This window comes from Phoca vitulina, unplaced genomic scaffold, assembly GCF_004348235.1.
Source record: "Phoca vitulina isolate PV1807 unplaced genomic scaffold, GSC_HSeal_1.0 scaffold80, whole genome shotgun sequence".
Taxonomy (NCBI): Eukaryota; Metazoa; Chordata; class Mammalia; order Carnivora; family Phocidae; genus Phoca; species Phoca vitulina.
The window spans coordinates 5,819,791-5,834,915 of record NW_022589783.1 but is presented as its reverse complement, the minus strand read 5'-3'; the positions used below and the strand labels follow the sequence as shown (position 1 = coordinate 5,834,915).

Genomic DNA, 15,125 nt, shown 5'->3' with positions numbered 1-15,125 from the left:
TCAGAGCACGCAGGGGTAAGGGGCAGGGGTCAGAGCACGCAGGGGTAGGGGCAGGGGTCAGAACACGCAGGGGTAGGGGCAGGGGTCAGGCCAGGCAGGGGTAGGGGAGGGGTCAGAGCACGCAGGGGTTTGGGGCAGGGGTCAGACCAGGCAGGGGTAGGGGAGGGGTCAGAGCACGCAGGGGTGGGGCAGGGGTCAGAGGACGCAGGGGTAAGGGGCAGGGGTCAGAACACGCAGGGGTAAGGGGCAGGGGTCAGAGCACGCAGGGGTAAGGGGCAGGGGTCAGAGCACGCAGGGGTAAGGGGCAGGGGTCAGAGCATGCAGAGGTAGGGGCAGGGGTCAGAGCACGCGGGGGTGGGGCAGGGGTCAGAGCATGCAGAGGTAGGGGCAGGGGTCAGAGCACGCGGGGGTGGGGCAGGGGTCAGAGCATGCAGAGGTAGGGGCAGCGGTCAGAGCAGGCAGGGGTAGGAGCAGGGGTCAGAGCACGCAGGGGCAGCGGTCAGAGCAGGCAGGGGTGGGGGCAGGGGTCGGAGCACGCAGGGGTGGGGCAGCGGTCAGAGCAGGCAGGGGTAGGAGCAGGGGTCAGAGCACGCAGGGGCAGCGGTCAGAGCAGGTAGGGGTGGGGGCAGGGGTCGGAGCACGCAGGGGTGGGGCAGCGGTCAGAGCAGGCAGGGGTGGGGGCAGGGGTCGGAGCACGCAGAGGTAGGGGCAGGGGTCGGAGCACGCAGGGGTGGGGCAGCGGTCAGAGCAGGCAGGGGTGGGGGCAGGGGTTGGAGCACGCAGGGGTGGGGCAGGGCTCAGAGCGGGCAGGGGTGCCTAGCAGGCCTTCACAGGGCCCTGTGTTGAGTGAGCCCGGGGAGCTTCGTGTGGGCGGAGCTCCGTTCGCACCCATGGGGGAGGAGAGGCCTCCAGAGCAGCGAATATTCACGATCCTCAGCCTCATTTTGATGAATGCTAAGAACTTCTCCCCAGAAAATACACGTTGGTCTTCAGTACAGAGCTTTGCATGACGTCAAAGGCTCTGTTCACACACCCTTGTTAGGAAGCCCTGGGCCCCCCCACTCACCAAGAGGAGGCCACAAAGGGGGGCGGGAGGGGCGGCTGGACCGGCCTGTGTCACAAGTGTGGGGACGGAGCAGTGGCGACCTTGCGTCGTGGGGTCAGAGGCGAGGGCTGCTCCGTCCGCCCGCGAGCCTGGCCCAGGTGCGGGGAGAGATGGGCCCTGAGAACAGCCCTCCCGCCTGCTCGCCGTCCACGCCGCTCACCTCTGCGCGGTGCTCACTTCCCACAGGCAACTGGGAGGCCGACCGCGCCGATGCGCGCACTGCTTCAGACTCACCTCTTCCCTAACACCCCGTCCGTACCGTCTTCAGGACACGCGAATGTGTAAGGGAAAGTGACCACGTGACAGCACGTGGCACCGCGGGGAAAGTTCTGGGGGCCGGAGGCCTGCCCGGTCCGGCCTGGCATGAGAAGGCATGCTCGGTGCCCCCCAAAACTCACACACCGGGCCGGGCTCTGAAAACACGGGAAGAAGTGAATTCCACATCCTCGGGAATGGAAATGCTCAGGGATATGGCACGTCTGTGAGCACGGTTACTTAGTAATGCAACCAGTTGCTAAGTCACCCTTAGTCTCTGCCCAGAACGACCCGTTTGGGACCTCGACCCCTCAAACGTGGTGTGTGTGGATGTGTGTGTATGGTGTGTGTGTGCTCAGGAGAGTCCGAACCCGGCACAGCAGAATTTCTAGCCTCGATTATCCAGGTTTGCTCTTGAGGAGCAGCTGATAGTTTCCGGTTACAAGCTGAGCGCAAGCCGGTCCTGAGATGTGGCCTCTCCCACCCGCCCTGGCCTCACAACGCGAGACCCCCGCACACCCACACCTCTGCTCACTCACAAACTTCTTCCTCAAGGAAGGGTGTCGGGAAGCGACCAGCAGGAGGTGTGCCCTCCTCCACACCGCAGCTGCTGGGCCCTGGTGGCGGGTGGTGGGCCCCGTCCCCTCTAGCGGCGGGGGCAGGATTCAGAATAGCTCAGGGGCGGGAAGGGGACCTTCTCCACTCGCAACCATCCTGAGCCGTCTCTCTGCTGAGGGACGGTACCTGGCTCCTGCCCTGTGGGTGCACGGTTCTGACTGCAGGCAGCTGGTAGTCCAGTCAGTGGTGGGTCAGGGCCCCCCATTCCCCCCCGCCCCAGCAAGCACTAAGCCGCTGGGCGAGTCGTTTCCCACCCCAAGCCAGGTCTGCACCAAGCTCAGGCTGGCAGCATCCCTGTGGCTGAGAACAGCTCTCCTCCAGCTGCCCAGCCCGGCCCAGCCCAGCCCCTGACCCTCCAAATGCCTGCCTGCACTGAGCCCTTTTCCTGACGGACTTAGCTCAGCCCCCAGGCCCCCCCCACCCCCCACGCCCCCTCAGTGAGGCCTTGAGGGCCCGCGGGCAGGTGCCCAGACTCCTGGTCATACTGGACACTCCCTCAGGAGTTTAAGTCGGCCACCACAAGTTACATAAATAGTGTCAAATTGATCTGATCAGCAAAGGAATTTTCATGGCTCAGCTCAGACCCAAATTCAATAAGGAAAGGAAAAATTCAAACCTCCTTGAGAAGGCGGGGGTGGGTTATTTCAAGAACAACATGGAAAGGCGAGGTTTACAAATACTCTGGACTCGTCTTCAGAACAATCCCCCCCGGGCCGACCATCAGGTACCAATTAGACCACCTTCTCTGGAATTTGTTGCCATCAGTAGGAGCTGAGGCCTCCATTGCCTTTCCCGGTGCCTAGGAGTGGGCAGTGCGCTGCCGGGGTCCGGGCACAATCAATGTGTTGGTGGTGCCTCCGTTCCCCAACCTCTGCCTCCCGAACCCCCAGATGCAACCCCGGGCAGTCAGCCCTTGTCATGCCTGAAACACATGCATCTGCAGGTGGGCTTCCCCAGAGAAGCTAAGTTCCTCCAGGGGCAGGGGCTGCACGGCCTACACCTCTGTCCCCTGGGGCCCCGGCCACACCGACCTGTTCACGATGGACGTGTGTCCTCGGAAGACCTGCAGACACTGTCCGGTGTGCACGTCCCACTTCCTGATGGTGTGGTCAGCGCTGCATGTGAAGGCAGCTTCGTCCTCCAGCTGGCAGAAGGTCACATAGCTCTCGTGCCCTGCAGACGAGGGGGGTGATGTGAGCGCACAGGGGCCATGGCAGCTCTCGTCTTCCTTCTGGGAAGGAAGGGATGGGGAGTGTTTGGGATGAGTCCAGGATCACCAGCCCTTCGGAGGGACGATTTCAGTCTGGGAGTCTCAGGAGCTATGGGGTGCCAGGAGAAATTCAGGGGGCACTCCGCCTGCCCCCAGATCCTTTTGTTCCCTCTTTTCCCACTCTCTCTTCCTCCTCCCTCCTCTTCTTCCCTCCCCCTCCTTCATCGGCTACTGGGCTACTGTCGGTCTTCTTCAAACTCTTCAGTTGTTTGTCGTCACTTAGTCATTGAACAAACCCACTGCCACAGAGGCAGGAAGTACAGAGGCCCGGGGCCTTGGCCTTTGGGGCCGGAACACCTGGCCTAGCTCCTGGTGTTGCCACCAACTCACCTCTGCACACCTCCGTCTCCTCGTCTGCCGTGGGGAGAGGCACGTCCCCATCTTGTGGGGCAGGTGCGCAGACTGAGTGAATGCTGGATGCTGGCTGTTTGGGGAGAGGTATCAGGTCCTAGTTCTTAGAAACTAGAAATGTTACCTTACTTGGAAAAAAAGATACACCTGCAGATGTAAGTAGGGATTTTGAGGTGGGGAGTGTCCTGGATTATGGCCAGGAATGCCACAAGTGTCTCTGTTAGAAGGGGCAGAGAGGGATGTGAGGACACGGGGAGAGGATGCTGTGGAGACAGCGGAGTGACCTGAAGGGGCCCCGAAGGTGGGGGACGGCCCCACAAGCCAAGGAGCACCGCCCCACAAGCCAAGGAGCACCAGCGGCTGCCAGGACCCGAGGAGGCAAGCGGTTCTCCCCCGCAGGCTGCAGAACGAGAACAGACCTGCCAACACCTTGATTTGGGCCTACTGACACTGGCTTTGGGTTTCTGGCCTCCCAAACTGCGCCAGAAGAAACTTGTGTTTTAAGGCACCCAGTGGGATCACTGGTCACAGCGGCCACAGGAAACTAAGACACTTCCCCTGCCTTCAAAGAGAGCACGAGCCCGGAAGGAGAGCGTCAGCCGACATGAATGACTGGTGCTGGACAGAGCATGTCGGCGGTCAGTGGAGCGAGCAGAAGCCCCTGTGATGCAGGGCATGAAGGGTCCACGCGGGGCCTGCGTGGGGAGGGGAGGGGAGCAGAGCGTTCTGGGAGAGAAAATGGCACATGCCACAGCAGAATTTAGGTGTTTGGCAGAAATGGTGGATAAGGCACACACATAGTGAGGGTGGAGGTCTAGGACAGACCGAGGGCCACACGGAGCCTGGGGGCTCGGCCAAGGGCCCCTGATCGTCCATCTTATCGGGGCGATGGTCAGTGTTGTGACTATCGGCCTGGCTTACAAAGCAGCCCCGGCAGCACTCAGCTCCCCCGGTCAGAGTAGGGCCTGTCCTTCAGGTAAAGATGGCTCCGCCTCGGGGCACCTGGCTGGCTCGGTCAGGGGAGCGTGTGACTCTGGGTCTTGAGGTCATGAGTTGGAACCCCATGTTGGTTATAGAGTTTACTTAAAAAACAGCAACAAAATCCTTTAAAGTCTCACGTGATAAAATCTAGATCTACTTAGAATCTAAAATCAGAATGTATGGGCCAGACATATGCCCGTATATGCAAAGACTACCTATGCCTCTATCTATTTCTAGACCTCTAGAGACTCATATATGTATTAAAAAAAATGTTTCCAGGGCGCCTGGGTGGCTCAGTTGGTTAAGCGACTGCCTTCGGCTCAGGTCATGATCCTGGAGTCCCGGGATCGAGTCCCGCATCGGGCTCCCTGCTCGGCAGGGCGTCTGCTTCTCCCTCTGACCCTCCCCCCTCTCATGTGCTCTCTCTCTCTCTCTCAAATAAATAAATAAAATCTTTAAAAAAAAAAAAAAGTTTCCACCACAGATAACTCTTTTTTTTTTAAGTTTGTAAACATTTAAAAATATGGATTTAAAGAGAATATAAGCCCTCTTTGAAAGTAATTAAGATCAGTGACTGTGTTGACTTTGTCTCTCCCGCTGAAAGTCAGGAACAGAGTCGCAAAAGAGGTGGTGACATTCCCCCCCCAAGTGGCCCCGTGTAGAAACGACATTTACTTTTGATCCCAGACACGTTCACAGAGGACAGAACCACATGGACGAGCCCTATTCAGAGTGGGAACTAGAAATACGCCAACTCGTCATGCCTGGCTTTGTTGGTCTGATAGCTGGACAAGGCCACGGGCTTGTTTTCGTGCGGGAGACTTCGAAATACTCGAAGGTGCACAAACTCATCATCGTCAACTTGAACCCTGATGAAGTAGTTCATCCCTGCGACCACCTGGCTCCTGAACTCCACAGCCTTAAATGTAGCATACTTATTTTCCTGTTCTTCCAGCTGGGGCTTCACCTGGTCGGCGATGGCCTGGGTCTCGGCCGTGGCGGGCTGCGAGGCGGTGGGCACCCCGCACATTATGCTGGCGGCGGACGGAAGACAACTCTTTTTTTTTTTTAAGATTTTATTTATTCATTTGACAGAGAGAGAGCACAAGCAGGGGGAGCAGAGGGCGAGGGAGAAGCAGACCCCCCGCCGAGCAGGGAGGCCGACGCAGGGCTCGATGCCAGGACCCCAGGACCATGACCTGAGCCAAAGGCAGACGCTTAACCAACTAAGCCACCCAGGCGCCCCAATAACAACTCTTCCCCCCCCATTACCAACTCCTGATAGCAAACTGAAGCTGAGTATATTTGAAGAGAATCCAGGAACCAGAAAATCAACTGAATCAAAGGAATGTTACACCTAAGATCCATTTCACAGACGTGTGGGATATATTAATTACGTTAAAGATCACAACTGAATTTTAAAATTCCGTCTAGGTGCCTGGTATCAGACAGACATGGATTTTTTTTTTTTTTAAAGACTTTATTTATTTATTTGACAGAGAGAGCACAAGCAGAGTGAGTAGAGGGCGAGGGAGAAGCAGGCTCCCCGCTGAGCAGGGAGCCTGACGTGGGACTCGACCCCAGGACCCTGGGATCATGACCCGAGCTGAAGGCAGACACTTAATCGACTGAGCCACCCAGGCGCCCCCAGACAGGGATTTAGAATCTTCCGGGCAGTTTCAAGCTGATGTGCACTTTTTGGCCCTGGGGTTTTAGCTCAGTTACTCTTGGAAGAACCCAACTCTCTGGGTTCTAAGAAAGAGAATTTAAAAAAACAAAAGAAAAGAAGACATGTTTTTCGGTCTTCTCGGATAGCATGTACCAGGCCTCTAAGAAAACGACGTTTGTGTGAAGTAAGTAAACACTGGAAGATGATGCAGATTAGGTTTCCTTAAAATACACGTCAGTTTAAAAGTCGAGGGCAAAATGTGTTTGGCAAAACACAGCCCAGCTTTTTGCCAACCCAAAATGTTTATAAAATATTTTAAGATAGTCAACAAACTTTCCCTGAAACCAGAGCTGCCATGGGGAGGGCTCGGCAGTGTCTGAGGAACCACCTGGCTTCCAGGGCGGGCTGGAGGGCGGCCCAGCGCGCCGAGGGCAGTAGGGTGCAGGCGAGCCGGCCCTGCACACCAGCCCCCCACACCCCGCAGTCCTCCTCGGACCCTGTGCCGTCGTCCTGCGCCAGCCAAGCCAGGAGAGGCTTCCGCAGGGGCATCAGCCCCCTCCTGGCTGCTTCTGTCCCGTCTCAACAGCTCTGACAGCAGGAAGGCGATGTGCCAAGTGTGTATTACGCCAAGAAAAGCGCTGGAAAGCGGTGTGGCCAGTAAGCCGTGGCACCCGTACTCAGTGAAGCCACAGCCACTAGACCAGGGATGTGGAAGACCATGAGATGTGGGACCGACTGCACGACCCATGGAAGTAGGGAAAGAAAGCATATATACTATAAAAATATAAATATCCGTAAGAGCGCCCGGGGGCGCAGTCAGTTAAGGGGCTAACTCGATTTTGGCTCAGGTCATGATCTCGGGGTCGTGGGATCGAGCCCCGTGTCCAGCTCTGTGCTCAGTGTGGAGTCTGCTTGAGATTCTCTCTCCCTCTGCCCCTCCCCCACCCCTCCCTAAAATAAACAAACCTTTAAATACACACACACATATATATAAATACCTATAAACAAAGACTTGAAGAGTCAATAATGAAAAGAATTTTTTCAGTGTAAAAATAAAAAATCTCCTCTCCCCTCTGAGGCTGGGCCAGGCTGACCCTCTGCCCTGGGCTGGCTGAGGCTCCCTGCGGCAGTCGAGGCCCTCCCAGGGACAAGCCCCTTCCTCTGCTCACCAGGCACCCACCCCACACTGAACGAGCCCCAGCTCAGAGCCCGGCCGCAGTCCGCAGACCATACGACAGGGTCCACAGTGCACAGCCTACAGGGTCCCCCGGGGACGGATGGGTGAGGGAGGCTGGGGAGCAGGAGGGCCCATCCTGTCTCTAGGGACCACAGCACCACCACGGGCTGTTGGAATTGTGTAGAATAAGCAAAAAAGCCAAACTAAAAATAAACATTTTTGAAGGGATAAAGAATGCAGATAAGATGCAGTTATTATGTTCAAAAGGACATGCTGAGGCTCAGGGTTTTCTGCCAAGGCAGTCGGCCCTCCCCGCCTCCCCGGCCGCACACCCTGGGACTCGCTGGAGGCTCGGAGTCGAAGTGCCCCCTCCACAAGCAGGAGTCGCCGCTCAGGGCACTGGCCCCCCGGGGTCTGCGGCGGCAGAGGTGGGCTGGCGTGGGCACCAGCCAAGCTGGAACATTCGTTTGACTAACTTGGCGTGAAAAGCGGGGCCTCCTTTTCCCCTCTGCTGTCCCTGGCAAGGCTTCTGTCTGCCCATCCGGGTCCCCCTCCTCTTCTCCAGCCTGCTCCCTGCGGCTCCCCCAGCCCCTGGGGGCTCTTTGATCCCCCCACTGCCCACAGGGTTCAGACAGCTGGGAGCCCAGGAGACTTTGGGGCAGGATCTGTCGGCCTGTGGCCATCCAAACCTCAAGCCACGGTCACACTTCTCTGGAGGCCTCTCCACAGCCATTTCCGGGCGGCCGTGAATGCTCCCCTGCCCTGGCTCATCCACGTCCGGGAGCGCTGAGAGGTACCAGCCGCGGGTACGGGGGATCCCCTACCATGGCCACCTTTGGCAAGGGCCTCTTTACCAAACTCGCCTTGAGCTACTATGTTGAGGGTGCCATTTTGTTTCCTGCCTGCGGGGGCCACCTCCGGATGTGCGCCCAGCAAGCCCCAGCGGCGACACCGGCGCGTCCCGGGCAAGGAAGGTGTGGCTGAAATGGCATCTGCCGAAGCCACGGAAGACTCAACCTCCTGCCCCGAGCTCCCAGCCCGGACAGGCTGATGCTCCTACGGCTGGTGCCACCGCAGGGCCTGGCCTTCCAGCCCAGCTCTTCTCAGCCCACGCCCTCCACCAGGCTGCTCTCCGGCCTCCCTCTGTGACCCCCTCAATCCGCACCCACGGGGAGCTCACCACCCGCGGACGGCGGCGTCTGAAGCGCTGAAGAATGGGTTACCCGCCTGGGCTTCCGTCACATCCATGCTTAAAACAACCTGCATTTTGATGGAATTCTTCCTTGACTGGGATGAAGTTAATATTGGATGTGTTTATGTCTGAGAGCCTTCCCTGTGCCCCCACATGCTCTTTCAAAAATATGTAGGAGATGGGGCGCCTGGGTGGCTCAGTTGGTTAAGTGTCTGCCTTCAGCTCAGGTCATGATCCCAGGGTCTTGGGATCAAGTCCCACCTCGGGCTCCCTGCTCGGCGGAGAGTCTGCTTCTCCCTCCTTCGCCTCTTCCCTGGCTTATGTGCATTCTCTCTCTCTCTCTCACTCAGTCTCTCTCTCAAATAAATAAATAAAATCTTTGAAAAAAAAAATATGTAGGAGATGATTCAGCAAGCCCACTTCTGGGTATCTACAAAAGGAACGGAAAACAGGGCCTGGAAAAGATGTTTGCACACCCAAGCTCATAGTGGCCTTCTCACCACAGTCACGTGGAAGCAACCCAAGCGTCTGCTGACGGATGAATAGGCAAAAAAATGCACACAGCAGAACAGTACTCAGCCTTCCAAAGGAAGGAAATCCTGACATCCACTACAACACGGACGAACCTCGAGGACATCGTGCTAAGTGAAATGAGCCTGTATGAGGTGCCCAGAGCAGTCAGACTCAGAGGCAGAACACAGAATGGTGGGCACTAGGGGCTGGGGGCAGGGAGAAAAGGGGTCATTGTTCGAAGGGGACACAGTTTCAGTTTTCCAGGATGGAAAAGTTCTAGAGATGGACAGTGGTAATGGCAGTGCGTTATCAATGTTTACTATCTTCAAACTGTGCACTTAAAAATGGTTAAGATGGTAAATTTGATACTACATGTTTTCTATTAGAAAATTGTCCCAGGTCCATTCCAGGCCCACCTGGGCCAAGAGGTGAACCCTGACTACCCCAGCTCAGAGTTCCTGCTTATCTGAAGTTCAAGTGCACACAGCCCCTCAGTTTAGCCAACCTGCGGATTCCCTGGGGCAGCATCTTCGAATCTAACACATGCTTCCAGCACAGTCAAGCCAACAATCAAATGGGACAAAGGCTCTGGAGCAGGAGGGAGGAGGGCAGGCTTCCCCCCAGTGCCGCTCTGCCCGCATAAACGCAGGAGGACTGGCTAGCCCTTCGGAGCCTCGGACGGTGGAGTCAGGCTGTGAGAAGCAAAGGACAAAGAGCTTTGGAGCTGGCCAGGCACCGTGCCGAGGAGATGCTCTTACTCAGTCCGGGCCTGTTGATGTGAGCCTGGAGGACAAGGCCACTGAAAGAGCCAGGAGCTATTTATTGACTGGTTTACTGCCCCCCCACACACACACACATAACCTCATAAGGCTAGATGACTATTTTATCACCCCCAATTCACAGATAAAGAAACTAAGGCACGAGAAGTTAAGTAATGAGATTTGAGCCCAAGCAGCCCAGCTCCAGAGCCCGGGCTCTTGACTATTAACGGCCCCTCCTGCTCCCTGGTGGCAAGTAGGGGTCAGGAGTCGTCAGGATGGGCAGGCACCAGCAGGCTTGCAGTAAGCAGAAGTGTGCAGTTTGTTCACACAGAATTAAAAACAGCACCCCATCATGCTAGAAGATGCTGTTAGAAGACAAGGACGCTCGTGGAACAGCTACAGTGGGTTCGAACCTTCAGGCTGGGTCCCTTACTACATGGGAACAGACCAGGACAAGGACTGCCACCTTGGGACGTGCTGCTTATCTCACTGATCCAACAAAGTGCCTCAGATGAGTAGGCACCCAACGGATAAAAGAAGAGAGGGAAGGGATAATTCCATTAAATGATTCTTCCCTTTACAGAATAACTGGCAGGTAAGCCTACTTCTTCCCTTGGAGCTCACCAACTGCATTTGAAAGCCAGTTCCATTTACCGAAAAAGCAGAGCTTCTGTAGGAGGGAAGCTGGGGGGCCCTGGTTACGCAGCCTGCTCTCCAGGACCAAGGGTGACAACTTGCCCACCAAGCCCCCACCCACAGGCGACTGCCCTGTTCTTCCTCTCCAGCCCATCCCTTGGCATAAACGTTCAAAACCCTGCAAGATTCACAGAAAAGCCTTGGGCCCCTAACTGCATCTGCTCCCCCCCCCAGGAATTGAGCAGAGCAAGAAGCTCGTGTGCAGGAGAACGCACAGCAGGAACTGCCCACTCCAGCCACTCTGCCCAAGAAATGCAGGCCTGGCCCCCCAACAGGCTCTTCTCCAGAGCCTTCTTGGGGGCCCAGAGCTGCACCAGGCGCTAGCACTCACCCCAATCTGGCAGTTTCCACAACAGAAGTAGAAAGAGCCTGGCTGGGGGTCAGGAGACCCCCGGGGATCTGGGCTGCAGCTGATCAGCCCTACAGCATTGTCCTGCTGCGAGCAGGAGCCCCCTAGAGGGGGGGAAGCCATCCATGCAATCCTGCGGTGCGACCTCGGGCAAGACCCATAACCACTCTAATCTCAGGGGATGCTGACAACAGAACCTACCTCACAGGCTAAGTATCTAGAAAACACTTAGAATACTCCATGTGTTGGTAAATAAATCTGTGCCTGCCCATTCTCATCTATAAACCGGTGTCAATTCTATCTACCTCACAGTTTTGAGTATTAATAATAATGGATCAAGAAGTATATTGAGGGCTATTAATAAAATATAGAATACTAAACAAATGCTAAGACATTTATTACTATTTCACTAATACAAAAAAGTCCTTGCTTTCTTTGGGGGGTCACGCAAGGACTACTGCATGCCCAAAAAGACTCTTTTTCAAGTTAAATCTAATAGTGTGGTTTCCGGATAAGAAAAGGTTACTTCTATCTCTTCTGTCTATGAAAATTCTTTTTTTTTTTTTTAAGATTTTATTTATTTGACAGAGAGAGACACAGTGAGAGAGGGAACACAAGCAGGGGGAGCGGGAGAGGGAGAAGCAGGCCTCCCACAGAGCAGGGAACCAAAATCTTGTTAGAAATGCAAATTCTAGAGTCCTACACCAGGGGCTCACTGAAACTGGGACCTGGGAATTGACATTTCTGAAAGCCCTCCAGATGAGTCTTATGTTTGGGAAGCAATACAGTTGGATTATAAATGTTGGACAGATCTTAGATCTTCCAGTCTCAGTTCAGTGCCTGTCAATCTGTGTGACTTTGGAGGTGACTCTGGGGGTGGCAGGAGGAAGGTGTTAGTTTGTAACTGATTCTCCCTATCACTCCCGCCCGCAGTACAAAATTCATCTCTTCTGGGCTTTGAAATATCTACCATACTGCTTTTATTTAAAACCAATAGGGTCGGGGCGCCTGGGTGGCTCAAGAGTCTGCCTTTGGCTGGGGTCATGATCCCAGAGTCCTGGGATCGAGCCCCACATCGCATCGGGCTCCCTGCTCAGCGGGGAACCTGCTTCTCCCTCTCCAGCCCCCGCTGCTTGTGCTCTCTCTCTCTGTGTCAAATAAATAAAATCTTTTAAAAAATAAAAAAACCAAAAGGGTCAGTATCAACCAATCGTGAAGCTGATTTGTACTCCCTGTGCCTACGTGATTTGGAAGGCCTGGGGAGGCCACCCGGGATTTGCCGATTATGGTGGAAAAAACCCAGGCGGCGATAAATAACCACAGTGCGGAGAGCCTTGTGCTTCAGGCGGCTGTACCTGCCGCTCAGGCAACACCAGGGGCAGAGGAGGAGACGGGCCTCAGCCGGCCCTGCAGGCATGCGACAGGGACCCAGGGTAGGAAATAGTCCACCTCCAGTGACTAAGTACACAAGTCTAAACCAGCATGTATGCATCTGTGAAACTTTTAAAAAACAACATGTACGCCTACTATGTGCGCCTCCTGCCACCGCATCATGTTTCCAAATCCGCGAAATTGGTTTAACAAGGCCCTTTTGAGAAACTTTGGTCCATCCCTCCCCCACACCCCCTCATTTTCCAGCAGAAGAAATGAGGCTGCAGAGAGAGCAGAGCAGAATGGCCGGATGGGGAAGGGGGGCGTTCCAATTTCAACTCCACCGCCCACAGGCTGTGTGACCCCGGGCAACTTACGTCCTGCCTCAGTTTCCCCGCCTGCACGAGCGGGATAACAGCAGTGTGAGGGCTGCCCACGGCAGTGCTCAGTGCCGCCCGCACGTCACAAGCGCTGGTGGTTACCACAATGGCTCCGGGAGGAAATGTCCGGCCACAGGCCACTCGGGCCGTGAGAGGCGGGGGAAGGCGCTGCCTAGCCCAAGGAGGACGCAGAGGTGCCACTCCGGGCTGTCGTGAAAGCCGCTGTAATGGCACCGATTTCCTGCACCGGGCTGACAGGTGAGGGTAGCCCCCCGCCGCGGGTGCTCCCCGGCCCACCGGTCCCGGTGGCGGCGGGCTCGGCACCCCACCCCGCGCGCGCTCGGCCGGGCGAGCGCCCCCCCACGAGGGCAGGGTCCGCGGGCCGCAGGGCTGAGGTCTGAGGCGGGCGAGCGGGCGGGGAGGACAGAGCAGGAGGGTCTACCTTGCAGGAGTGCGCAGCACTGGCCGTCCGCGGTGCTCCAGAGCCGGGCCGTGCCGTCCTCGCTGCCCGTCAGCAGGCGCTGCCCGTCCGGGCTCAGGCTGAGCCAGTTGATGCCCCCGCGGTGGTCGGCGCAGACCCTCAGGGCCGACCCTCCGCCCCCCATGCGGACGGCCGGGCGGGAGACGCGGTGGCTGCGCCCCGCTAGGGAGGGGCGCCCCGGCACCCGCGCGGCGGCTCCCGGTGGCTGCGTCCCGCGGCCATGGTCCTGCGGGGCGCGGGGTGCGGCGGAGGTGAGGCGGGGGCCCGCGCTCCCGCGCCGCCTCCCCCCTGCTTCCGGGCCCGCGGGGGCTGCGCGCCGGGGGGCGGCCCGCTGGGACTTCCCGCTCCCGCAGCGGAGTCCCGGCCCCACCGGCGCCGGCCGCCTCCCTTCCCCGCGCCCCACCTGAGCAGGCCCTGCCCCGGAGCCCGGACGGCCCGGCAGAGGCGGCTCCGGGCGCGCTGGAAGGCTCTGGCCTCGTCGCGGGGTCCGGCGGCGGGGGGAGCCCGGGAAGTCGAGCGCCCCGCGCCCCGCGCGCCCTCCCCGGCCGGCGCCGCGCGCTGGGGGCGGCGAGTGTGGAACAATACAGTCCGGCCTGGCTCCTCCTCAGAGACCACCCCCCAACCTGTCCCCTCCCACTTCTCCGGCCGGCGCCCCAGCCCCCACCCCGCTGCCCCCTCCCCGGGGACGCCGGGGACCGGCCCACGTGCGACTCTCCGCGCTGCCCGGTGCCGGGACCGAAGGCCGGGGCGAGGCGGAGGAGGTGGCCGCGGGGTCCCGGGGGCTGAGACGCGCGCGCCCCGGAGCTCACTCGGGCCGGCGGCTGCGCGCCACTACCGGGCAAGTCTGCCCCGCTCCTGGCTCCTGCCCTGACGACCCTGCCAGAGGGGCTCTCGGGGGACTCTGGGGCGGCCCCCTTGTTGGAGGGCGCCCTTAGTCCGCTCTCGCTGGGAAATTACACATACACCCCGAATTCTAAAGAAGTTGCGTAAGTGGGGTGGTGGCGGGCGAGCGAGGGAAGAGCGGCGCGGTGGGGCTTCCCGGAGAGGTCAGGTTCACCCATTTGAGCGGCCGCGGGGTCCTAGGCGACGGGCTCCCGCTGTTCTCGTGCTGGGGGTTTGGGGCCCCCACCCACTGATCCAACATCTTTCGGCAGCCCCTCCCACCCCCATCGCACCCCAGCGCCTCTGACGGTCCCCTGAGGTCTCTGCAGGAATCCCACACCCGGGTTGCGAGCCCTCCCGGAATGCCTGCTGGTTCCCATTAGAGCTGTTCCGGTGCCTGCTTCGCGGGGGGCGGGGAGGGGTGACACCTCCCGCACTCGGATCCTCCAGGTCCTAAAGGTAGCAGGGTTTCCCGAGGGGGGGGGGGGGGGGGGGGGGGGGGGGTGAGGGAACAAGGTAGCTTTAGAAAGCTAGCCTTCATCTCGACAACCAGACCTTCTCCCAATGGCTGACTATGTCCAGACTCCGAAAGAAAACCCCATAATGCGGTCCCAAAGCACATGGGACAATTTATTCTCCAAGCGTCTTAACCAGAGAAATCCACTCTTTCCCTAATCTTGGGAGTCAGCTTGCTGTTGAGCTTAAGGAGCCAGCACCAGTGAAGGGTGTAGGGGTGGGGGGCCGTGTTGCAGTGGGATTTGGAGTTGTAGAGGCGGCCTGAAAGGAGGCAGGAGGGGGGTGTGATGCAGCAGGAGAGAGGAAGGCAGAAACCCGTGAAGTATTCTAGAGGTGGACTCTTGAGGAACTGGGTGCATGCAGGCAGGAAGGGAGGACTCTGGGAGTCTCCACTATGCTAAGACCGGGTAGAGGGAGGCTGGTGACATGTGTCCGGAGATGCTCCTATAGGCTGATCCCGAGTTCTTTTTAGGACCTGTGAACTTGAAGGTGCCACGGCAACATCCAGGTATGAAGACCGATGGGCAGTCGGCCATACAGATGCTCAGAAGAAAATCC

At 58.0% G+C, this 15,125-nt stretch overlaps 2 protein-coding genes across 4 annotated transcripts in view; both read right to left on the bottom strand.

The window, feature by feature from the left end:
* Positions 1-13,392, bottom strand: part of WDR86 (WD repeat domain 86) — a 22,508-nt gene extending 9,116 nt beyond the window's left edge. For all 3 annotated transcript variants that reach the window (XM_032394384.1, XM_032394386.1, XM_032394385.1), the window contains exons 1-2: positions 13,131-13,392; positions 3,010-3,151 (exon numbers count right to left, since the gene is read on the bottom strand). In XM_032394384.1, the coding sequence (XP_032250275.1) occupies positions 3,010-3,151; positions 13,131-13,293 (305 nt within the window). In that variant the 5' untranslated portion in view covers positions 13,294-13,392. The remainder of the gene's footprint in view (positions 1-3,009; positions 3,152-13,130) is intronic.
* LOC116625651 (cystatin-B-like) lies at positions 5,095-5,652 on the bottom strand. Its single transcript, XM_032394387.1, has one exon. The coding sequence runs from the start codon at positions 5,608-5,610 to the stop codon at positions 5,320-5,322; it is 291 nt and encodes a 96-aa protein (XP_032250278.1). The 5' UTR covers positions 5,611-5,652; the 3' UTR covers positions 5,095-5,319.
* Positions 13,393-15,125: the final 1,733 nt, after the last annotated feature.

Coding starts and splice junctions, on each gene's coding strand:
- LOC116625651 (XM_032394387.1), bottom strand. CDS start 5,610: ATGTGCGGGGTGCCCACCGCCTCGCAGCCCGCCACGGCCGAGACCCAG.